This window comes from Chrysochloris asiatica, unplaced genomic scaffold (genome assembly GCF_000296735.1).
Source record: "Chrysochloris asiatica unplaced genomic scaffold, ChrAsi1.0 scaffold00096, whole genome shotgun sequence".
Lineage (NCBI taxonomy): Eukaryota > Metazoa > Chordata > Mammalia > Afrosoricida > Chrysochloridae > Chrysochloris > Chrysochloris asiatica.
The window spans coordinates 2572447-2596689 of record NW_006408614.1 but is presented as its reverse complement, the minus strand read 5'-3'; the positions used below and the strand labels follow the sequence as shown (position 1 = coordinate 2596689).

Sequence of the window (24243 nt, the reverse complement as noted above, 5' to 3'; positions counted from 1 at the left end):
CGAGTACACATGATGATGGTGGTGGTGGTGCTGTGGAGTCGGTTCTGACTCAGAGCGACCCTGTATAAGGTTTCCAAGCCTGTCAACCATTATGGGAGCAGAAAGCCTCATCTTTCTCCCCAGAACAGCTGGTAGTTTTGAACTGCTGACCTCGAGGTTAGCAGCCAGACTCATAACCACTATGCTACCAGAGCTCTTTACATACGTTAAGGAAGCTTTCTTCCAGCAACTTTTAGACAATTTTCTGGGTGGTGTTTTTTGTTGTTTCCGCCTGTTCTGGAGTTCCATTCACACTTAAGTTATTCTTCTTGATAGGGTCCCACATTAAATCTTTTTTTAGATTTTTAATTTTTTTTTGTTGTTGTTATACCTCTTGAAGATGAATGGAGAGATTTGTCTTCAAGCTCACTGATTTGGCCTTCCATTGATTGAACTCTACTTCTTTGTCCTTTCAGTGTGCTATTTTTGAAGTCTTAGTATTAATCTTCTAGCTTTCTAATTGCTGTTTTTGTATAGTTTCTGCTTTTTTATTTATTTTGTCAGTTTGTTCTTGTTCTTGAATTCTTTCTTGCATTTACAAGGACGGTTCCTTCCTAAACAGCATTCTTTTAAATTCTTTATCAGGAACCAGGCAGTGTTTAAATTCCTCATCTGTTGTGCATAGGGTCCCTAGGAGTCATTAATAACTCAATGGCACCTAACAACAACAACAACAATCAAGTTGTTTTGATACTATTTCTGGTATTATATTTTCCGACTGTAGTTTGGTCACTTGTTTGAAGCACTTTGTCTTGTTTTTTTTTTTCATGTAAACTGAAATTGCCAGTTTTCTCTGAGACATTGTGGTATCATATTTATATTTAATTGATGTGTTTTCAGGCATTCACCCCTTGTCTCCTGGTGGATGTGACAGAGACCGGAAGTCTGAACACAGTTCTCCGTCCGCTGTTTGTGTAGCATACTTTGGGGTGAGTTCACAGGCCTCCAGGAGCAAGGCGTGGTGTGCCTGGTGCCTGACCCCCCAGGCAGAGGCTGCACAGGGGAGGGTACCACTGGCCACTGGGTTGGTGAGGACAGGACTGGGCAGGCTGCTGGCTCCCAGGAGGGCACGGGAACAAGGGAGAACTCTATCCCACTAGCCTACCACCTCCAGCTGCATCATGTGCTCTCAGGCGGCTGTTTGTGAAGCCGCTATAAAAGCTCAAGGTGCAATCAAGATGTATTGATACTTCCTTTTCTTCCAACACACAGCCAAGCGCAAGGGTGTGTGGTGACGTGACCGGCCCGCACTGCCCTGCAAGCTGGAACCGTTTGGGAGCTCAGTACGCTGAAATGGCAGAGCAACTTTCTCCAGGAAAGCAGACAGACCACGTGTGCATCTTCCAGTTCAAAAAGCCTGGGCGCCAAGGTGGTGCAGGCCGCAGAAAGCGCCCTGTCTGCGATGAAGACCCCGGGGAGAGCGGCAGCAGTAGTGAGGAAGGCAGCACGGTGGTTCGCTTAGAGAAGAGGCCAATCCACAACCCAATGATACAAAAGACGCGTGGCAGCGGTAAGCAAAAGGCTACTTATGGTGGCGTGAGCAGTGAGGAGGAGAATGAGCCTGAAGGTGTAGGTGTGGTCTACAAGTCTACCCGCTCAGCGAAACCCGTGGGGCCAGAGGACATGGGTGCGACTGCTGTCTACGAGCTAGACACAGAGAAAGAGCTTGACGCACAAGCCATCTTTGAGCGCAGCCAGAAGATCCAGGAGGAGCTGAGGGGCAAGGAAGATGACAAGATCTACCGGGGAATCAACAATTATCCGAAATTCATGAAGCCCAAGGATCTGTCTATGGGCAATGCCTCCTCCGGGATGGTCAGGAAGGGCCCCATCCGAGCTCCTGAGCATCTACGTGCCACAGTGCGCTGGGATTACCAGCCCGACATCTGCAAGGACTACAAGGAGACTGGCTTCTGTGGCTTTGGAGACAGCTGCAAGTTCCTTCATGACCGCTCAGATTACAAGCACGGGTGGCAGATCGAACGTGAGCTTGATGAGGATCGCTATGGTGCGCAAGAGGACGAAGACTATGAAGTGGGAAGCGATGATGAGGAAATGCCATTCAAGTGTTTCATCTGCCGCCAGACCTTCCAAAATCCAGTGGTCACTAAGTGCAGGCATTATTTCTGCGAGAGCTGTGCACTGCAGCATTTCCGCACCACCCCACGTTGCTATGTCTGTGACCAGCAGACCAATGGCATCTTCAATCCCGCCAAAGAATTGATTGCCAAACTGGAGAAGAATCAAGCTGCAGGAGAGGGTGGAGATTTCCATTTCCCAGAATACCCCAATAACGATCCAATTCCCATTACTTCCGTTTCTCATAATTCTCAAATCTCAGAATAAATGTTTTGGTTTTTTTGGAAAACAAAAATGTATTGATAATTACTGGTGATTGGAATTCGAAGGTTGGAAAGGTAGTTAGTGGGCAGTGTTTCTCACGTCAGCTGACAGCCCACCTGTTTTGCTTCTCTTGCTGTTCCTGTCCACCTCTCTGTCCACCTCTCTGCCCTATTTTCTGAAGCTCAGGGTTCCAGGATCACCATCTGTATCTCTTTCACTTGTTCTCCCATCTTGGTTGCAGAGGGTCTCCTTAGTGCATCTGCCTACGTCACCATCTTTTCCCCAGACGCCTCTCCCCTATTTCTTTTTGATAAGAAGTTACCAAAATACTGTTTGGAGGCAGTTGTTACGAGAAACTGAGGCCCAAATTGACAGAGTCCTTAGTCATTGGTGAAAGAGAACTTTGCCCCAGGACAAAAAAGAGACAATGTGGGTCTGGTAAAGTAGGTCTGGTGGTGCTGAGGCATTGGGCTGTTAACTGAAATGTTGGTGGTTCAAACCCACTAGCAGTTCCATGGGAGAAAGAGGAGGCTGTCAGTGCCTGTAAAGATTTATAGTCTCCAAATATAGGGTCCTTGTGAGTCAGAATCGACTAGATGGCAGTGAGTTTGGTTTCGGGGGTAAACATAATTGGCAATCCCTCTGGGAGAGGACACCTGTGACAGCCGGGCAACCTTCTGAAGTCGATGTTGGGCAAAGAGTTTGACTTTAGGGAATTTCAGGGAATGGGGGCCATGGCTGATCTCGGGTAGGAAGGCATGATTTCAATCAGTCCTGCTGAGACTAGCCAATAGTTCATTTTTACTGGGTTTTCCTCTTTGTGTAGTGTTATAACTCTTATTTCTTGAGGGTATGTAACAAGTAGAGAGATTGCTACGTCATATGCTATTTCTTATTTCCAACTTTTAAAGAAAATGTCATACCATTTTCCATAGTGGTTGCACCATTTTCTGTCCCACAAGTAGTGTAGAACGGTCCCAGGCTCTCCAAATCCTTGCCAACATTTCTTGTTTTCTGTTTTGAACTTTGCTGGGGTGAGATAATATCTCATTGTTGGTTTGGATTGCATCTCACTAATGGCTAATGATTGTGAGCATTTTTTCATATGCTCGTTGGCAATCTGAATGTCTTCTTTGGTGAAGTGTCTGTTCATGTCCTCCGCTGATTTTTTAATGGAATTATCTTCTTGTTGAAGTGTTCTATAAATTTGAGAACATAATCCCTTGTCTGATGTCATTGCCAAAAATTTTTTTTTCAAGTCTGTGGGTTCTCTTTTTATACTTTTGGTGAAATCTTTTGATGTACGTAAGTGTCCAATTTTTAGGAGCTCCCAGTCATTTATTTTGTCTTCTGCTGTTTGTGGGTTTTCAGTTATGTTTGGTAGTGTATTGATGCCGTGTTTCAGAGTTTCTACAACAAGAAAGTTGTCCCTATTTTTTTATTAATGGTCTTTATGTTTCTAGGTTTTACATTTAGGTCTTTAATCCACACTGAGTTTACTTTTGTTTATGATGTGAGATATGAGTCTTGTTTCATTTCTCTGCAAATGAATTTCCAGTTTTGAAAGCACCATTTGTTTAGTTAAAAGTGACTCTCTTCACTAATGTGTTTTGCCCCTTTGTCACAGATCAACTGAGTGTAGTTGGATGGGTTTACTTCTGGTTTCTCAATTCTCTTCCATTGATCTGTGTGTCTTTCATTTCATCAGTACCAGGCTGTTTTGATTACTGTGACTGTGTAGTAGGTTTTAAGATCAGGAAGTGAGAGACCTCCAACTTTGTTCTTTTTCAGTAATGCATCGCTTGTTATTGTTAGCTGCCATCGAGTCAGTACCGACTCATAGCAACCTTATGCACAGCAGAACGAAACACTGCCCGATCCTGGGCCAACCTCACTACTGTTGCCACGCTTGAGTCCATCGATGCTGCCACTTGGCCAATCCATCTCGCTGGGGGTCTTCCTCTTTTTCTCTGACCCTCCACCTTACCAAACATGCTATCCTTCTCCAGTGTCTGGTCCCTCCTGATAATATGTCCGAAGTATGAGAGACGAAGTTTGGCCATCTTGGGCTCCAAGGAGCACTCTGGCTGCACTTCTTCCAAAACGGATCTGTTGGTTCTTTTGGCTGCCCATGACACTTTCAATATTCTTCAACACCATAACTCAAAGGCATCAATTCTTCTACGGTCTTCCTTATTCACTGTCCATCTTTCACATGCATATGAGGTTATTGAAAATACCATGGCTTGGGTTAGGCACACCTTAATCTTTCAAGCTGACATCTTTGCTCTTCAACACTTTAAAAAGGGCTTGTGCAGCAGATTTGCCTAATACAATACGTCGTTTGATTTCTTGACTGCTGCTTCCTTGAGTGTTGATAGTTGATCCAAGAAAAATGAAGTCCTTGACAACTTCAGTCTTTTCTCCGTTGATAAGAATATTGTTTACTGGTCCAGTGGTGAGGATTTTTGTTTTACATTGAGATGTAATCCATACCGAAGGCTGTGCTCTTTGATTTTCATCAGTAAATGTTTTAAGTCCTGTTCACTTGCAGCAAGCAAGTTGTATCATCTGCACATGGCAGGTTGTTAATGAGTCTTCCTCCAATCCTGATGCCACATTTTTTTCATATAACCCAGCTTCTCGGATTATTTGCTTTCACCGTACTTATCCAACCTGTATGCTGAGCAAATAATCCGAGAAGCTGGGTTATATGCATTGCTTAGTGATTAGTTTTTCCATCTCTTTAAAGAATGATACTGGAATCTGGATTGGGATTGCATTATACGTAATAGACTACCTTGGGTAGTGTTGACAGTTTCACAATGTAAAGTCTTCTTATCCACGAGCATTGGTGTATTCTTCCATTTTTAAAAATCTCTTTTGGTTTCTTGTAGTGGTGTTTTGTCATTTTCTTTGTATAGGTGTTTGGTTCTCTGGTTAGATTTTTCCTAAGTATGTTGTATTTTATGTGGCTATATTGCAAATGGTTCTGTTTTCCTGATTTCCTTTTCAGAACTCTATTAGTATAAAGGAATCCAACTGATTTTTGTATATTGACCTTGTACCCTGCCACTTTGCTGGATCTTTAAATGAGTTCCAGTTTTCTTACTGAGTCATTAGGGATTTTCTAAGCATATGATCATATCATCTACAAATAGAGTTTTGCTTCTTTGCTAATTTGGATGTCTTTAATTTTCCTTTCTTGCCTTACAGCTCTGGTAAAGAGTTTCCAGAACAGTACTGAATAGGTACAGTGATAAAGGGCATTTTTGTCTGGATCCTGTTTGCAAGGGGAATGCTTTCTTTCTTTCCATTGAGAGTGATGTTGGCTGTTGGTTTTGCATATATGGTCCTAATTATATTGAGGAATTTTGTTTTGTTTTGTATCAGTACCAGGCTGTTTTGATTACTGTGACCGTGTAGTAGGTTTAATGTTTTTATCAGGAATGGGTGCTGGGTTTTGTCAAAGGCCTTTTCTGCATCAATCGATGAGGAGTTTTTAAATATAGTCTTCAAACTATCCGTGGCTTTACCCTGAGGGCTAAGTGGTTGTGCAGCCGGGACACTCAGGACTCTATTTTCCCTAAATAGAGCAAAGGATTCTGGGAGGGACATGTGACCTAACTGAAGCAGGGATGCTGGGAGACAGACTCCTCCTCCCTCCAGACTTGAGCATGGGAGCTGGGAGGCTGGGGCTGCTGCCATTTTGCCAGCTTGGGGGCGCTGCCTGCCTGAGAGTGCCACAAGGGCAGATGGCGAGAAATGGGTCCTAGGGATGTGGCCTGCCCCAATAGACTGTGCTACATCTGAACCAGAACTCTCCCTTGACTTTTTTTTGTAAGTTTTTATTGAGTTGAGTAATAATTTACATAGGAGAACATTGGTTTTATACTCATTGTTTCATTGCAGTGATTACAGCCTCCTCTGTGCATCATCATGCAATAGTATTTGCTTTTATTCTGTTTTTTGGGGGGATGGGATGTATACGAAGACATGCAGGAATAGTTAATCATTTAAACAATCTAAGGGCACATTCTGCAAGCCTGCCTCCTGGGTGCCAGCACACAGCCTTTCTCTTTCCATGAGTCTAGAGTCCTCAGCTGCTCCCTCTCTCCATGTCATCATCTCTGCCTCCATCTCTGGTGTCCCTGCTTCTCTGGATAGGGTCCCACATTCCGCTCGCGCTGTTCTCCCTTGATGGTTCTAGGGTCCTCTGTTCCTGGAATGTAAGATTAACTACTCTGCCCTTTTCCCTCTTGACTTTTACAGGAGCCAATACATTCTCTCTTCCTTAGGCCAGTTTGAGTTCATTTCTCCGACATTTATAACCAAAGAAAACCCAGAAAAAGAAGCCAAGTCTCCAGTCAGAAGAGCCAGGCTGTCCAGGGCTGCAGTCAGGGGGTCTTGGTCCCTTCCCCCTGACCTGCAAATCAGAAAAACAGCATGACACCACCCTAACCTGCAAATTAGCATTCCTCAGAGGCTGGCTTCCTAAGGAAAGTTCTGGTGAAGCTAGGGATGGCCCCCTGTGAATATATCTTGGCAGAGGCACTTGACCTCTGACTTCCTGAGGAGGAAGACTCAGCAGCTGCAGCAGTAGTAGCCCAAGGCCAATTCCTATGAAGTGGAGATCAGACAGGCCTCCTCTCTCCAACCTTTCTACCAGTTCTGACACCAGCCATCCATCCTAATGCACTCTGGACTTCTCTATTGGGTTCCATAATTCATTGCAGTGGCCACACAGAACTCACAGACCATATTCACAGCGATGGGATTTATTAAGGAAGTAACAGGTTATAATTCAGGTTCAGGGACATTCAGGTGCTTTCAGCAGGACAGCCTCTCCTCTGGCCCTTAGTCCCTCCACCTGACTTCTGCCCTGATCAAGTTTCACAAACTCTTTTAGTTCTCCAATAAATACCCTGAAGCACCCCATCCTCTGGCTCTGTCGCTAGCTCTACTTAGTGCCAGAGGCACCCGACTCTGCCACCAAGCCTTCCTGCCCAAAGGCATCCAATGGGCAGAAAGCCCACCGTGCCATCTCCTGCTGCTACTTCTGTCTTCTGCTGTCTCAGCTGTTATAGTTCTGGCTCCTGGGTCTAGGAGGTCCCAATGCAGGGATTCCAGATCCAAAGGACACGTTCTGCTCCCATCTCTTCTTTTGGTGGTCTTCACTCAGAATCAGAGGTATGGGGTTGGGACAAGGTCTTGGATTTTTTTAACCAGGCTTTTACATATGGAAGTGCCCCTGGGTGGCATAAATGGAGTAAGTAGATAATCTGTCCGTTGCTAATCCAAAGGTGGGAGATTTGAGTCTACTCAGAAGCACCTTGATAAAAAGTCTTGGCAATCTACTTCAGAAAAATCAGCCACTGAAGACCCTGTAGATGTTTGGTCATATATATTTTCACCACAATGAAAAGCAACACCAAAACACAAACCCTACACAACACCCCATATGTATGTAGCATACGGCGTCACCATTGAGTCAAAACGGACCCCAAAGCAACCATCTACCTTGTTAGCTTGGTTACTAGTTCTCAGTGCTGCCTTGTCCAGGCCCTGCTCTGTGGCTCCTGGTGGCGGGCCTGGCCCAACCCCACCTGTGGTGTTCACAGCAGGTCACCTGGGTCTGTGGCTTACCCGAGTTCCAGGTTTTCCTCACCCCGCCCACCCCACCTCCCCTTGCACTACTGCTCTGTGGCTTCAACCACCAACATCTGCGTTTCTTCCTTGGGGGGGGGGGGGTCCACCTAGTACAGGGCTTACCCCTTGCCCTAGCTCTCCAGCAACAACCAAACCAAAATCAAACCTAACCCAGGCTGCCCATCTTTATGGGAGCAGAAAGCCTCCTTGTTCTCCCATGGGGTAGCTAATGGGTTTGAACTACCGACCTTGCAGTTAGCAGTCCAGTGCTCCTTCTATAGTACCACTAGGGCCCCTTCCACCAATGACCAGGGCGATATAAATGCCCTAGCTCACCCCTGGGGTGAGGTGACTCTGCTGTGTCTGTTCCGGTTTCCCAGGGACTCCCAGTATCTATTGTTTTATGGCTCTTTCACTCCTGGCTCCCCACCTGATAGTTCCTGGGATTTCCATGAATGATTTCCATGTTCTTGGTGGCTTAGGAGCCAGATTAAAAAACCCACCAGGCTCTGGCTGCCTGTGGCTAAGTCACTAGGACCAGCCAGCCCCAAGAATGCAGTCTTGCCACCTCGCCTTGTCCCCTCCATCTCCTCCTAGCACAGGTGAAATTCCATGAAGGCATTTCCTGGAGACACAGTGCTCCTAGGTCCAGGTCTGGAAACCATCCAAAACATTCCTCCTGCTACAAAGCACTGCGATTTCTACTGGGTGGAAGTGCACCTTACTACCTGCCTTACATAGTGCATTTCCTTTGATACAAGGCCCAGAAGGCAGGAAAGGACAGGAAAGGACAACAAATGAAACTAGGGAAGCCCAAGGAGGAAGCGAGAAGACTGTTACATTGAGGGGCTTGCTACTAATGTCATGAAACAAAATGTGTGTAAAGTGTTGAATGGAAAACTAACTTGCTCTGCAAACTTCCACCTAAACCACACACACACACACACACACACACACGAATTAGATTATTCCTGTTTTTAAGCGGAAAATTGTTCTTTGAACACATGCCAACCAAACAGCCCCACCTCAGGGCTGTGGCCTTGGATCGGCAGCAAAGCTTCTGGTTTACCTGTGGCTAAAAGCTGCTGAGGCCACCACTTACCTCTCTACCCATTTGCCAAGTGTAAATACACTAAAGAAAGAGAAGTCCTTTGTTTTTGTTGTTTTATTTTAGTGACAAGTTTGATCCATGATGGGCACTGGATCTGCAAGACAAGGACAGAGCCATTAGTTAGGGTGTCACCTCACTGGGGGCTTCCTGGTTTAACAGCCTCATGGGCCAGGGGTTGGCAACTAGATCAGTCTAAGATCCTTCTGTGGAAACATGAATTCTGTGAGATTCCAAGTGTTTCCTTTTCATGTTCACTTTTCCTGGGAGCTGAACACAGCCACGTGAGAGTTCTTCCGCTTTACACTGTAACGTTTACACACTGTGCCTGACACGTCTGCGCTCCTGGCCCGAGCAGTTAAGATGGAGCCTCCCTCACCAAAAGTGAGGCTGTGGTAATGAGTTTCACTACATTCGGTGCTCAGAAAGAACAGGGAAGAAACCCCTCACTGTTAGTTCATCAGTTGGTGGGACCCCAAGGGAGAGGTTTGCCAAGCTTTAGGAAAGAAAATTCTAGAAGCATCTTTCCTCAGAGAGGAGACTGCTTTGCCACTGCCTTCAGATTCTTCTCTCTGGACAGAGCAGGACACCCTGTCTGTGCTTCCTTTCTTTCCATGGGGACTAAGAACTGAGCCTACAAAGCTCAGGATGGCTCAGTGTACCCCCAGTGTACCCTCCACAGTGTACCCAGTGTATACCCCACAGTGTACCCACAGTGTACCCTAATGTACCCCACAGCATATCCCCACAGTGTACCCCTCCAGTATACTCCACATGTACCCCCCAGAGTGTACCCCAGAGTGTAGCCCACATGCACCCTCACAGTGTACCCCATAGTGTACCCCCACAGTTTACCCCCCCGTGTATCCCACATGCACCCTCACACCCGCTTATGGGCATTTCCAATGACTACAGCACATCCCTGAACTTTGAGCCCACAAAGTCTGTCTGTTCAAGTTCATCCTGCGCCCAGTGACCCTATTGTTGTAAGTACTATTGAGTTGGTTCCGACTCAGCGACACTGTATAGGGTGTCCAAGAAACAGCGGATGAGTTTAAGTCACTGACCTTCAGGTTCAAGCCAACCTTCCAGTCTAGCGTGTTATCATGCAGCGCTACACCAGGATTCAAACAACCCTATTAGCTTGAAAAATACTCTTGCCTGATACAGGTGTCCCTCATCCTAATCCACTGTCACTTCTTCCTTGCTGGCAGGAGCACCATTTTGTTAGAATGCATCCCTCCTTTGCTTGACCTTGTGCCAGAGGAAAGTCATCCCAGCCCCAGTCCTTGGTGTAGAATGTGGAGGTAATTAAACAACCGCCAAACCCACTTCTATACTTGATTCCAATTCCTGGTGACCCCATAGGATACAGAGTACAATGGTTCCGGGTGCAATTTTATGGAGGAGTCCTGGTGAGGTACTACAGGATAATGTGGGGACCACAAGGTCAGTTTGAGCCACAAGATCAATGGTTCAAATCTACCAGCTGCTCCTCAGAAATACCATACAGGGTCACTATGAGTTGGAACTGACTTGATGGCACTTCACACCAACAACAATCTTTATGGAAGTCGACAGCCAGACCTTTATTCCACGGTGCCGCTGGATGGGTTTACAATGTTAGTCATCATAGATCAACAACCCTTTGTGCCACCACAGATCTAGACTGGCCTAATCTATTCATGTGAATCCAACTCCTTTTGCTAGTCATTTGCTTAAGGAGCATGAGACCCAATTCAGGGGCATGTCACACCAATGAGGTGTGGAAGCAAATCTGCTAGGGAGGAGGCTTCTGGGTTAAGAACAACACTACGGAGAGGTGCCCTTTCTCCTGCCTCTAGCAGTGGGCAGATGAGGAAGCAATTCTGGGCACTCCTCCAGCCATCTTGCCCACGAGGGGAAGTGGCCTGCCATCTGCTAGAGGTGACCAAACAGACAGCTAAGAAGTCCCTGCTGCCAGTGTTGAATTCACCCGCTCAGGCACCCTCAGTGGGTCTTGTGATGAGATAGCCTTCTCATTACTGTTTGGAATTAGGTTTTCTGAAATTTGCAGCCCCAAGTAATCTGATTTAAAATACACGTATCAAGTCTTCCTATGTCTAGTTGGCATTCGGAAACCTACCAAAACATACTTTCATTTTACAACCTTGATTTAAAAAAAAAAAGACATCGGAGTGTAGCCCCTGGTAGGGGCACCCACCCAGCTTACAAAGCACCTTAATATATACCAACAATCACCAGGGGGCAGGGAACTGTCTGCACTTCTTCCAAAATGGATCTATTGGTTCTTTTGGCAGCCCATGGCTCTTTCAATATTCTCCTCCAACACCCTAACTCAAAAGCATCAATTCTTCTACGGTCTTCCTTATTCACTGTCCAGCTTTCGCATGCATATGAGGTGATTGAAAATACCATGGCTTGGGTCAGGCACACCTTAGTCCTCAAGCTGACCTCTTTGCTCTTCAACACTTTAAAAAGGTCTTGTGCAGCAGATTTGCCTAATGCAATACGTCATTTGATTTCTTGACTGCTGCTTCCTTGAGTGTTGATAGTTGATCCAAGAAGAATGAAGTCCTTGACAACTTCAATCTTTTCTCTGTTGATAAGAATGTTGTTTATTGATCCAGTGGTGAGGATTTTTGTTTTCTTGACATTGAGATGTAATCTATACCGAAGGCTGTGCTCTTTGATCTTCACCAGTAAATGTTTTAAATCCTCTTCACTTTCAGCAAGCAAGGTCTCCTGCTTAGAAGGTGAGAATTTTACCACTGGACTACCATTGTCGCCCCATTTGGTGGTTGGACATCTCAGCATTAACCACAAAACAGATTCCTTGGTTTCCATCCCCTTCCGTGGCTGCCTCACTCATCTGCGATGGTGTTCTGACCTTGGGTTTGTCCTTGAGGCTTCCCTCTCCCTCATCATTCCGTCCAATTTGTCAGCACAATTTGTTGAGTCTACCTCCCTAACATACCTGTCCTTCCCCTCCACAGCCATCACCCTGGCCCAAGTCTGGCCCCTCCTTCAGCGGTCAGGACTAGTACACGCATCTCCTACCTGGTCTTCTGGCTCCTCACCACCTTCCCATTCATTTTCTACCCAACAAGTGCTGGGGCTGTTCTCAAATCTAAATGACCTGCGTGAGCTGCTGTCTGTGACTGGAGGCACAACGCATTCATACAGAAAGTGCTACATAAGGCTCTGCTTCCATGGAAACCCCAAAGCTCTGCCTGATCCGGCCTCTGCCTTCCCTGGCCTCTCCCCTCCCTCACCAAACTCCTACCACAATGGCCTCTTGTCCGGTCCCCCCACACATCTGACTCTTTCCTGCCGCAGCATCATTGTATCTGCTGTGCCCCTTGCACAGAACACTCTTCCCTTGGATTTTCACAGGGCTGGGTCCTAACCCCATACAGGCTCTTCCACCTCCTCCCAGAACCCTTTATGACCTGTCTCCCCTAAAGTAGCTTCCACTGCTGCTCCCGACCCCTCTGTGCCCAGTCTCTATTTCTGTGGTCACATGAATAAAATGACCCTATTTATTGGGTGACGTGTGGGTTGTCTGTTCCCACTAGGATGTGGGCTCCCTCAGGAGAGAGCCCTTATCTGCTTTGGTTACTCCTGAAGCAAACAGTAGGTGTACAACACATACTTAATCATTTACTGAACGGGCACTTTCCCATCTAAACTCTGCCTTCTGGCCTGTCTCCTGTGGAAAGAGTTGCCAGCCCCCATCCTCAAATTCCCACCCAGCCTTGGCTGGCTGGTAGCCATAAGTCTCCATCCTGACCATGCCATTCTCCCTCCCAGAGCCTGGTACTGAAACTTGAGAACTGCACCCATTCTCTACACAGATGTGTGTGGGGCTGGGGAGGTGGGTGGGAGACACTAGGCTTGTGTCCAGGCTCCTGCATTGACATTTCTGGAAGTTTCTGAGTAAGCAGACCTCTCGTGTAAGCGAGGACCCTGCAGCACACCCCCGTCCCCTGCCCTGGGACAGAGTCCAAGCAATTAGCATTATCCCAAGCACAGGCAGCCAAGCAGCCACCGGAAAAAAGCACTGGGTCACTATGGGTCACTGGGGAAAAGCCCTCTCAGAATGGCCAGCAGTAGGCTCTAGGGACTCGAAAGGACCCTGCCTGAGGTCAGTCTGCACCAGAGCAGTTCGACACGAAGAGGTTAATGGAGAATGGGAGAGCTGATACATACCTCTGCTATGGGGACAATGTTTGGTTCCCGGGCAGTTTCAACTGGACCCAGAACTTCCCAAGAAGGAAGAACCAAAACCTTAAGCATTCAGGGCGCAGGGCCCAAAGTCAAACCCGTGGCTTAAGGAGTCAGCCATCAGGGGGAACTAAGCTTCGTGGAATGGGTCCAGAAGTCCCAAGGGTGTGCACCCGGTTAACATGTTAGCTGTGTGTGGAAAAGTGTGGAGTATCCAATCCACCCACAGGCCCCTCAGAAGAAAAGACTGGCAATCGACTTCTCAAAAAAGCAGCCACTGAAAATCCTACAGAGCAAAGCTCTACTCTGCACATGGGGGGAGGGGGGACCTGATTCGTACTAGGATACTGACCCTGAGGGTGTAGGGGGCTATAGCTTGATAACCCTAATTATCTTGATAATCCTGAGAGACGTTCAGACAGTCTCTGGGGTCAGGATCCAATCATTGGGCTCCCACTGGCCGCTGGTTTCCTTGAGAAGCTGGGGAGATTGGTTGAGCTGGAAAGACCACCTCCTTTCTGTAAGGGGTGGGCGCTACAGGGACTGTGTGTCGGGGGCTTTGGGGGGATTTCCGGCAACGGCAGGGGGCAGGAGGGGGCCACACCTGCCGGACGAGGACTGGGGCTGGCTCACAAGGACTCAATGGTGTAGAAAGCAGCTCCCAGGATTCCCAGAGCCACAGCAGCGGTCCCGAGAGCCTGGAGCGCGTGCGCTACGGTAGAATGAATGTTTTCTTCCAGATCTTCTGTAAAGCAATGCAGAAAGCACACGGGGTGTGAGTGTCGGCCACAGGTCTGGGGAAATCTGGAATTGTGGGACCCCTCAGGACCACAGGGACACCCATCTCCCCCCCCATCCATCCTCCTGAACTCTCCCCACCACTACCAGCACCCTGGACCCCCAGGATCTAAACCAGCTGGCTGGGGCACAGCACCTCTGGACACTCAGAGGGGAAGGAAGGTGGTGGAGCCCCGAGCGGCCACTGAGTGAGACCCCACACCAGCATCTGCTCCTCACAATAACCTGTGAAGTAGGCCCCACCAGCTAGCTTCACTTCAGAGTTGAGGAAGCCCTAAGGGGCTTCTACCACACAAGCCAGGGCAATCTGAGGGGGCTTCCAAAAGTTTGCAGAAAAACAGAATTAAAAGAGTGGATTTTCCCACAAACTTTTGTAGTCCCCTTGTATATGATTGTGTCAAAAACTTCAAGGATTCAAGGAAGACATCTAAAAAAAAAGACACTACCCAATGAATGCTGTTGTTCAGTGCCGTCAAGTCAGTTCTGACTTATAGCAACCCTCTGTAGGGTTTCCAAGGAGTAGCTGGTGGGTTTGCTGACTTCCTGGTTCCGCAGTCCAGTGCTTATCCCACAGTGACACGAGAATGATAGAGATTCTCATGTAACATGACAATGTAGGAGGGGGCTTCAAAAAGTTGGTGGAAAAACGACTATTTTTTAATTCCATTTTTCTACCAGCTTTTAGAAGCCCCATCATATTTAAAACCAAGGTCACTGTTAGACTCCACTGAGAGTGCTAAGAATTTGAGGGCAGATGTTTCAGTTTGAACCGTAAAACACATCTCACCCTGGCCAAACTGGATTCCCTCGCCCTCTCCGCTCACTTTTCTAATTCTGAGCCTGGTGTTGGCCGTTTTCTTCTACCTAGAATGGTCTCCCTTTTTCTTTTAGGCCCTAGAGGACCTTGAAAGCCTCTCAGGTTCAGTTCAAACACCATTGTTGTTCATTGCAGCTCCATTCAAAAGGGACAATTCTCTCCTGAAATGCTGCTCTTCCTCTTGGGTCGTAATGTACCGTGTGGACTACCCTGGTTTAAGGGTCAATGTTTCCTTCATTGTGTGCCTGGCCTAGTATTTGGTGCAGAGTGGGTATTTCTCAATAACACTTGTGGGTTAAGGATATGAAAACATGACATATTTGTCACTTGAAGGAACGGCTCCATACATGTGTGGGAGGTAAAGATTATTAAAGTCAAGCATGGTGACTGGTGGGCAGCCCTTCCTTGATGGAATTAGTGGGTAATAGAGCATAAGACCCTCACTCAACTCAGGTGGGGGACTTATACACCTGGGCATCTAGTGAAGATGTAGATTTGGATTCAGTATATCTGGGGTGGAGAGCCAAATTCTTAGCAGGGGGTCAACCTGGAATGGCTTAGAGTCCTGGAGAAAAGTCTTTGGGGCTCCTGATCCTCAGGAGGAAGTTACATACGATGCTTAAACCCACTGCCGCTGAAGGGATTCTGACTCACAGCGACCCTCTGGGACAGAGTGGAACTGCTCCCTAGCATTTCTACGGCTGCAAATCTTTAGGGAAGCCAACTGTCACATCATGCTCCCTTGGAGTAGCTGGTGGGTTTAAAGTTCCGACCTGCTGGCCAGCTAGGCAACACTTAACCCACCATGCCACCAGAGCCCCTCTGGACAATATGCGCCCCGAGGCTCCAGCCCCCCACATGCATGGAACCTGTAGAAAGTGAGGAGGCTCGGGATTCCTCTCCCTGGGAGGGGATGCCAGTCCCGGGGCATCAGGGTATCGCAGATACGGCTGTGGCACTGCCCCAGATGACGGCAGCAGGCAGAGCTGCCTGGGCAGGGCACGCAGGCGCAGGAGTGCGGGCCCACTGGGGTCAGAGGCCCTGGGTGGACAGAAAAGGAAAGAGGTGAGCTGGGGGGAGAGCCCCGAAGACACGTGTAGGAAAGGCTCAGGCGCCACAGTGATTGGTTTCACAGGAAACCCAGGACTTAACGGAGCCATCGAGGACATGAGGAAGGCAGTTCTCCAAGAAAGCATTCCCTTAACAAACAGGACAGGGCTGTCTGGGGAAATGGTGGTTCTATGGGCTGGAACACCCTGGGAAGGACAAGAACACAGTGGCTTACACATCTAGTCATTCACACCATCATCCATCTCATTTAACTGTCAGACGGACCCTATCAAATACGTTAGTATTCTGATTTTACAAATAAGGAAACTGAGGTTTAAAGAACTTAAGGGGTGGGCTCTCAGGTGTTGCAAACGATTAAGCACTTGGCTGCTAATTGATAAGCAGCCCAGTGGTTCTCCTACAGTGAATTGAAAGGTTGGGAGTTTGAGTTCACCCCGAGGTGCCTCAGAAGAAAGATCTGGTGGTCCACTTCTGAAAGACCACAGCACTGAATACCCTAAGGAGCGTAGTGGCACTCTGACACAATAGGGACACTGTGAGTTGAAGTCAACCGGAGGACAACTGTTTTTCTGTTGTTGTTCCTCCCCCACTCCCACACCTTATAGCAAGCCCACTGCCAAAGTGAACTTTAGGGTTTCTCACTCTCAAGTCAGTGTTTTCCATGGAATTCCCAGAAAGTGACAGAGCAGGTGACAGCTCCTCTGTGAAAGGCCACTCTGGGAGTCCAGAAATTGCTTCCAGGCTGTCTCATGTCATTGTTCCAGAAGACAACCAGTGCTTTCATTTTGTTGTTGTTAAGTGTTGTCAAGTCAGTTCAGACTCACATCGACCCTGCATAGGGTTTCAGAGGAACAACCCTGAAGAAGTCTGAGCTGCCAACCACACAGTTAGCAGTCCAGTGCTTATCCTACAGCACCATACCAGGACTCCTCTAGTTTTTGTTGTTGTTAGGTGCTGTTGAGTCGATCCATAGCGACTTTATTCACAACAGAATGAAACACCACCCGGTCCAGCGTCAATCTCACAATCGTTGCTACGCTTGAGCCCATTGATGATATCACTGTGTCAATACATCGAGTTGGGGGGGTCTTCCTCTTTTTCTCTGACCCTCCACTTTATCAAGCATGATGTCCTTCTCCAGTCACTGGTCCCTCCTGATAATATGTATGAAGTTAAAAAAAAAAAAAAAGTCTGGTCATTCTGGCTTCTAGGGAGCATTCTGGCTGTTCTTCTGATACAGTTTGTATGGCAGTCCATGGTACTTTTAATATTGGCCTCCAACACCATAACTCAAATGCATCAATTCTTCTATGAGCTTCTTATTCTTCTTTTCCAACTTTCACACATGCATATGACGTTACTGTAAATACCATGGCTTGGTTCAGATGTACCTTTGTCCTCAAAGTGGCATCTTTGCTCTTGAACACTTCAAAGAGGTCTTGTGCAGCAGATCTGCCTAATGCAATACGTCATCTGATTGCTTCACTATTGGTTAGATGAGTGTTGATGGTTGATCTGAGCAAAATGAAGTCTTTGACAACTTTAATCTTTCCTCCCCCTGGAAATAATTGCCCCAAACGTTTCTTCTGTGTGTGTCCTTCCCTGAACTCAATCCCCAGAATACTGGGAGATGGCGCACTCTTCTGTTGACTGGACAATGCATTCTTGTGCAGTTTCTGAAGTCCTCAGTTCTTGCTAAAATTACAGATTCTTCCAACTGGAAGCTCTGTAAGAGAGTCCTGGGTGGTGTAAAGGGTTAACATTCTTGGCTGCTAACCAAAGGTTGGAGGTTGAAGTCCATCGGAAGAAAGGTCTGATGATCCACTTCTGAAAAATCAGCATCAATAACCCTGTGGAGTCCAGCTCTACTCTCACATGTTGGAATGGACTCAATGACAACTCGTTTTTAAGCTCCAGGCAGACCTGGCATACTTTCTGCTAGATCGGCCCCACAAGGTTTCTCCTGGAATGTGGGAGTACAAGGTTCTACAAGATTTTTATTTAAAAAAAAAAAAAAATTAGGGTATCTTTCACATAACTCAATTTGTTGTTGTTGTTATGTGCTGCGGAGTCGGTTCTGACTCATAGCAACCTTGTACAGGGTTTCCGAGGCTGTAAATCTTTACGGGAGCAGAAAGCCTCATCTTTCTCCCATGAACAGCTGGTAGTTTCAAGCTGCTGACCTGTGGTTCACAGACTGATTCGTAACTACTACGCTACCAGAGCGCCTTATAACCCAATTTAACCTCCCTTAAAAAAAAAAAAAAAAAATAGAATTGCTTTACTGAAGAAGTCCATCTTCCCTAAAATAGCAGATATTCCTGATACATCTCCCGGTAGCAGAGCAGTGCCCAGTGGCTCCCTGCAGTGGAGGTAAAGGTCACCCATCAGGAACTCCGGCCCTCTGGGCTCCTAGGTGAATATCTTGACTAGGTTGGATATTTTCAGGGAGTGGGAGTAGGGGACATATGGCCTAATTGTGGTCTGGTGTGCCCTCGAGTTAGTTCTGACTCATAGCAACCCTGTATAGGGTTTCCAAGGCTCTAAATCTTTACAGGAGCAGAAATTTTCATCTGTCTCTAGAAGAGTAACTGGTAGTTTCGAATTGCTGACCTTGCGGTTAGCAGCCTGACTCGTAACTCATTATGCTACCAGAGCTCCTGAGTCCATGTAGATAATCTTTATTGTGCTCCAGGTCAAACTGTAGGATGAACCCTGGATTACTTACCATAAGGTCTGCAGTTCAATCCTACTAAGAGTCTTAGTGTAGCACTGTAGGGTTAAGCACTGGCCCACAAGGTTGGTTTGAACTGTAAGGTCAGTGGTTCAAACACACTGGCTGTGAGTTGGAACTGACTCAATGACACTTAACAACAACATACTAAAAACAATAATATATACACTTTAAAGGGGTAAATAGAGACCAATGAACGAAGGATGTCTTGGACTGCTTCCTCTTCCCACCCAGCCTGTCCAAGAGCAATTATGGAAACAGGTCCCTGATAACTTGCTCTAATGCTTACAGCTGAGGATGGGTTGAAGCGGGGGCACCCACACTTGGAGATTTTTCTGGAAAGGATTTTATAAGGATAGAGAATCATTTATTTTTACAAATTAACTTCAACTGCTGGAGTGAGGGTATTTGCAACCGGAGACTTATCTTTGTAGAAAAAGTCCTTCAACTGTGTGTCAAAGTAAAATGAAATCCTTGACAACTTCAATCTTTTCTCCATTCATCATAATTTTGCTTATTGGTCCAGTTGTGAGGTATTATCCATACTGAAGGCTGTAGTCATCAGTAAGTGCCTAGTCAGTACTACATTTCTTTTTATTGTCAAATAGTGTTCCATTGTATGCGGTGGGGTAGAATCTAACAGCCCCATGTGTTACACTGTAGAACTTTGTGAGGTTGTCTAGGCTGTGACCTTTCAGAAGCAGATCACCAGACCTTTCTTCCAAGGTGCCTCTGGGTGGGTTCAAACTGTAGACTTTTCAGTTACTACTTGAGAGGGTAACCATGTGCACCACTCAGGGTTCTCATGTGTGGATAGATCACAGCGTTTTGTTTATCCTTCATTTGGGATGTTTTCAGTTTTTGTCTATTTTAAATAATGATGCTATGAATATTCATGTATATGTTTCTGTGTGGGGCTATGTCTTTACTTCTCTTGGGCACATAGCTAGGAGTGGAATTGCTGGTCACTCAAGGAGACAAGGCGGTATAGCGTTAGGTACTTTGCTGTTAACAGGAAAGTTAGCAGTTTGAATCCATCCGCACAGTGGCCCAGAGGGAAGAAGAACTGGAAACCTGGGGCTGTGAAGATTGTTTTTGTTAGCTGTTTTCAAATCAGTTCCGACTCATGGTAACCCCATATTCAACAGTGTGCAACATTGCCCGTCTGTGGCATCCTAACTATCATCCTACTTTTGAACCCATTTTTCCAGCCATTGTGTTACTCCATCGTTTGGAGGGCCTTCCTCTTTTTCTCTTACCCTCTACTTTACCATTCATGACATCCTTCTTCAAGGACTGGAATCTCCTGATAACATGTCCAAAGTGTGATTACAGCCCCTTCCCCCCCCAAAAAAAACAAAAGAAAACAACCCTGATGGGACAGTTACCCTCTGTCATATGGGGTCACTGTGAGTCGGAATTGACTCTGGCACCCAACAACCACAACCAGGACGACACATTGCTTCCCAAAACGACTGCTATTTTAAATTCCCACCAGTGGTCTGTGAGGGTTCCAACTTTTCCACATTCTTGCAACGCTTCTCGTGGAAGGCATTTTTTCTTTAGAAATGGAGTTCTTCATGCTAGGACCTTTCTCCTTTATCTCCAACATTCCATTCAACTGGTGCTCAAAGGGGAAAAGCCCTTTGGCAACAGAAGCGTGTGGGGTGGGGTGCGGTGGGGTGGGGTGCCCGTGGGAACCTCGGACAAGCCACCATATTCTGCTTTGCCTCTTCAGTAAATCAAGCATGGTTAGTTTTTACATTTATCCTCTTCCCTCAGAGTGACGGTCACATGCCTTCATTAAATAATTCCCTTTCTACAGATACCATTTCTGAAGGCTATAATCCAGAAGCGTTTATCTCAGCAGTAGATGATAATATATAAAATATGTAATGTAGCACTCAAAACCATTACCGTATGTCACTCAGGGTCTGATTCTCAGTTACAGAAATGCTATAATCACGGTGCTATGGTGGGTCCAAGCACTTGTATCTCTCACTTGTTTTAAGCTCACATCCCAGAGGGAGAAGCCGGAAGTTTGGCTGACTCAAGGCCCGCCCAGCCACAGGCTCACGGTGGGCTCAGGAGCAGCTCCGAAACCCACCAGGCCTCTTGGGTCCTGAAGGTCTGACCTGGGCAAAGAGCAAGCCCTCTGAGGTGCCGCACTTGAAACGCAACTGTGAGTGAGCTGACTTCTCCAAGCCTCGGTTTACACATCTATAAAATGGACATGGTAACAAACCCACTGCTGTGCGTTCGACTCTGACTCACAGTGACCCTACTGGACAGAAAGTAGGACTGTCCCATCGGGTTTCCAAAGCTGTAAATCTTTACAGAAGCCGACTACTACATCTTTCTTCTGAGGAGTGGCTGCTGGGTTTGAACCACTGTCCTTCGGGTTAGCAGTGGCGCACTTAACCACTGCACCGCCTTGGAGATGATAATGTTGTTGTTGTATCATGTAGTTGGCTCTGACTCATAGGGACTCTGTATAGGGTTCCAAAGGCTTATAAATCTTTGCAGGAGTAGAAAGTCTCATCTTTCTCCTGAGGAGCAACTGGTGGGCTAGAACTGCTGACCCTGTAGCTCACAATCTGGTGCTTACTTTGCAGAGCCACAGTGCTCCCTGGAAATGATAATGTTGTTGCTGATATTAAGTGCCATTAAGTCGGTTCTGATAGTGACACTGTATAGGGTTTTCAAGGAGCGGTTAGTGGATTTGAACTGCTGACCTTGTGGTTAGCGGTCCAGTACAACAGGACTCCAGGAGAAGATAATTGTTGTTGTTAACTATCATCGAGTCGGTTCCAACTCATAGTGACCCTATATAGGGTTTCCAAGGAGCGGCTGGTGAGCTTGAACCATCGATCTTTCAGTTCAAACAGACCTTGCTGTCTAGTGCATTAACTCACAGCACTACGCCAGGACTCTGGAGAAGTATGTACTGGGCACTCAGCTAATTGTCTATGTTATTCTTTTCATTGGAAACTCCTATTATTTTCTACTGTATAGGAGTTTCCAATGAGAAGAATAACATAGACAACTAGCTGAGTGCCCAGTACATAATAAGCAGTTGGTGATAAAGGATAGCTACAACCATTATCATTACTAGTACTAGTATTAGTAACTAACCCATCTCCTAAACTTCACTTCACTTCTCTCTTTACGAGACAGTGCTTGCTCAGACTCTGACTCCCCACAAAGTTGGAGAACCACTTTTCCCAGACAGACACTCCATTTTCAGACAGAGCTAATTTGTTGGAAAGATTTTTTTGTTTTGTTTTGTTTTTTTTATGGGAGCACAAATCTGCCTGCCTGTTGTGCTCCATCAGGGTAAGGACGCCAGATGTAGCACATGAAAATACAGAATACATTGTTAAATTTCAGTTTCAGATAAACAATGAATAATCTCTTGGCTATGCCACAAACTATTATAATAGCTAACATTTATGGATTCCAATTTAACTGGTGCCATGGAATTTATGAGGCAACCCTATCCCTGGACCCTTAGCCACACCTCTGGGGACAGCATGGAAGAAGTCTACTCACATCGTCCCCGACAGACAGACACCATCCAGTACCTTCAGTGAATTCTCAGACACCAAACAGTCCCTGGCTCTCCCCTGTTCCCACATCCCCCATCAACCTGGACTGTCTCTTTGGACTAATTTGTTAGGCATCTCTTACAGCTTACAAGGACAGCCTGATGAGAACAGAGTAAAATACCACCTCCCTTGTTCTAAACCATATACTTCTATTAATGCATCCTTGGTTTTATTACATTTTAGTAGCCACAGTAAATGTTATTATGTATGTGTGGCTGTCTTCTTCAATGACACTAAGGAAAGGGAGGAATTTTGACTACTTAGGTAAAAACCAAATCCCTTACACTCTGCAAGTACCTATTCACCCATCAAACTCATTGCCGCTGGAGTCAATTCCGACTCATAATGGGATGGAGTAGAACTCTTCCTTAAGGTTTCTGAGACTATAAATCATTATAGGAGTAGACCATTTCATGTTTCTCTCTTGAGGAACGGCTAGTGGGTTTGAACCACCAACCTTTTAGCAGCCCAATGCTCAACCCAAAGTGCCACCAAGCCTTCTTCCACAAGCACAGTGCTGGAATACTCTTAACTAAGTATCACTATTCTACAAGAACCTGCCTCTGGGGCAGCCCCAGGGTCCCATGGGGTGTGTGTGTGGGGAAGGTTAGACCTGCTAGAAGTTGGCCCACCTGGATTCTCAGATGGAAAGGCTGCTTTCATGTCCAAAGGTAAAAGACACTGAGTGGGCTGGCTGATTTCAGGAGCTGGAAGAGCCGGGAGTGCAGAGTTCTGGGGACTGGACTCGGAGCTCAGAGGCTGCGAGTTGGTATCCGAGCTAGGATGCAGCGGGATGGGAGTGGAGCTAGGAGACTGGGGAGCAGAGTTATAGCTGGGATTCGTGGGGGTGGTGGACGTGGGGGTGGTGGACTCCAAGCTGGAGTTGTGCGAGGCGGAATCTCGGCGCCTGGCACCCGGCCTCTTCCTCTTGCCCTTCCTCATGATGACTTCAAATGTGGACCTACATGGAACTGAGTGTTGCCCGGCTCCCTCCTGGAGGGGCCATCTGCTCTCTGCCCCTGAGGGAAGGCTCTGCTGGACCCTGGTCTCACAGAGAACATCACTCCTGCCCCTCCTGTGAGGTCACAAACACCAGTGGCCCCTACGGCAGGGCTTGGGGACAGGCTTCTCGGGCCACCCAGTCTAGTGTCCTTCCTCTACCCAAGCCATTGGTGCAGGTAGAGGGCGGCTGCTGCCACCTTGCCCCTCCCAGGTCTGGGGTGACAGCTCAGAGCCCCCATAGTTCTGCAGCTGAACCGCCATCTGGGGTCCTCATGACAGAGGCCACTCTGGATGTGACCTCAGCTCTGTCACCGGTCTCCACAGATGACATAGAATCTACGTTCACTGAGTACGTTGTGAGTTTTAGTATTAAACGTGACTAAAGATTCAGGGCTCCTGGTGGTTCAGTGGGTTAAGCAATGGGATGCTAACTGAAAGGTTGGTGGTTCAAACCTTCCAGCCGCTCCACAGGAGAATGATGTGGTAGTCTGCTCCCATAAAGATTCACAGCCTCGGAAACCCTATGGAGCTGTTCTACTCTGTCTTATAGGGTGGTTACAAGTCAGAATTGAGGTGCACGTAGCGGAGTTTTTGTGGGCGTGTTTTTGGTTTTGGTAGTGCAGTAGTTAAGTGCTCAACTGCTAACAAAATGTTGGGAGCTGAACCTCCAGATGCTCGGAGAAAGAAAGCTGAGGCTGTCTGCTCCCCTGGAAACCCTCAGGAGCAGAGCTCTATCCTACAAGGTCACTGTGCTTCACAATTCACTCAATGGCTGTGCACTTGGTTTTGGATTTTGGGGAGCGCTGATCTTCCAGAGACTTCTATTTTCTTGGCAGCTCCTGCCCAC

General features: G+C 46.9%; 2 protein-coding genes across 2 annotated transcripts; one reads left to right on the top strand and one right to left on the bottom strand.

The window, feature by feature from the left end:
- Positions 1–1315: 1315 nt before the first annotated feature.
- On the top strand, positions 1316–2407 carry LOC102832905 (RING finger protein 113A-like). Its single transcript, XM_006866735.1, has one exon. The coding sequence runs from the start codon at positions 1333–1335 to the stop codon at positions 2383–2385; it is 1053 nt and encodes a 350-aa protein (XP_006866797.1). The 5' UTR covers positions 1316–1332; the 3' UTR covers positions 2386–2407.
- Positions 2408–14005: 11598 nt separating this feature from the next.
- Positions 14006–23336, bottom strand: SPATA3 (spermatogenesis associated 3). The gene is made up of 3 exons (XM_006866799.1): positions 23027–23336; positions 15851–16022; positions 14006–14111 (listed from the first exon to the last, which is right to left on the bottom strand). The coding sequence occupies exons 1-3, from the start codon at positions 23334–23336 to the stop codon at positions 14006–14008; spliced, it is 588 nt and encodes a 195-aa protein (XP_006866861.1).
- Positions 23337–24243: the final 907 nt, after the last annotated feature.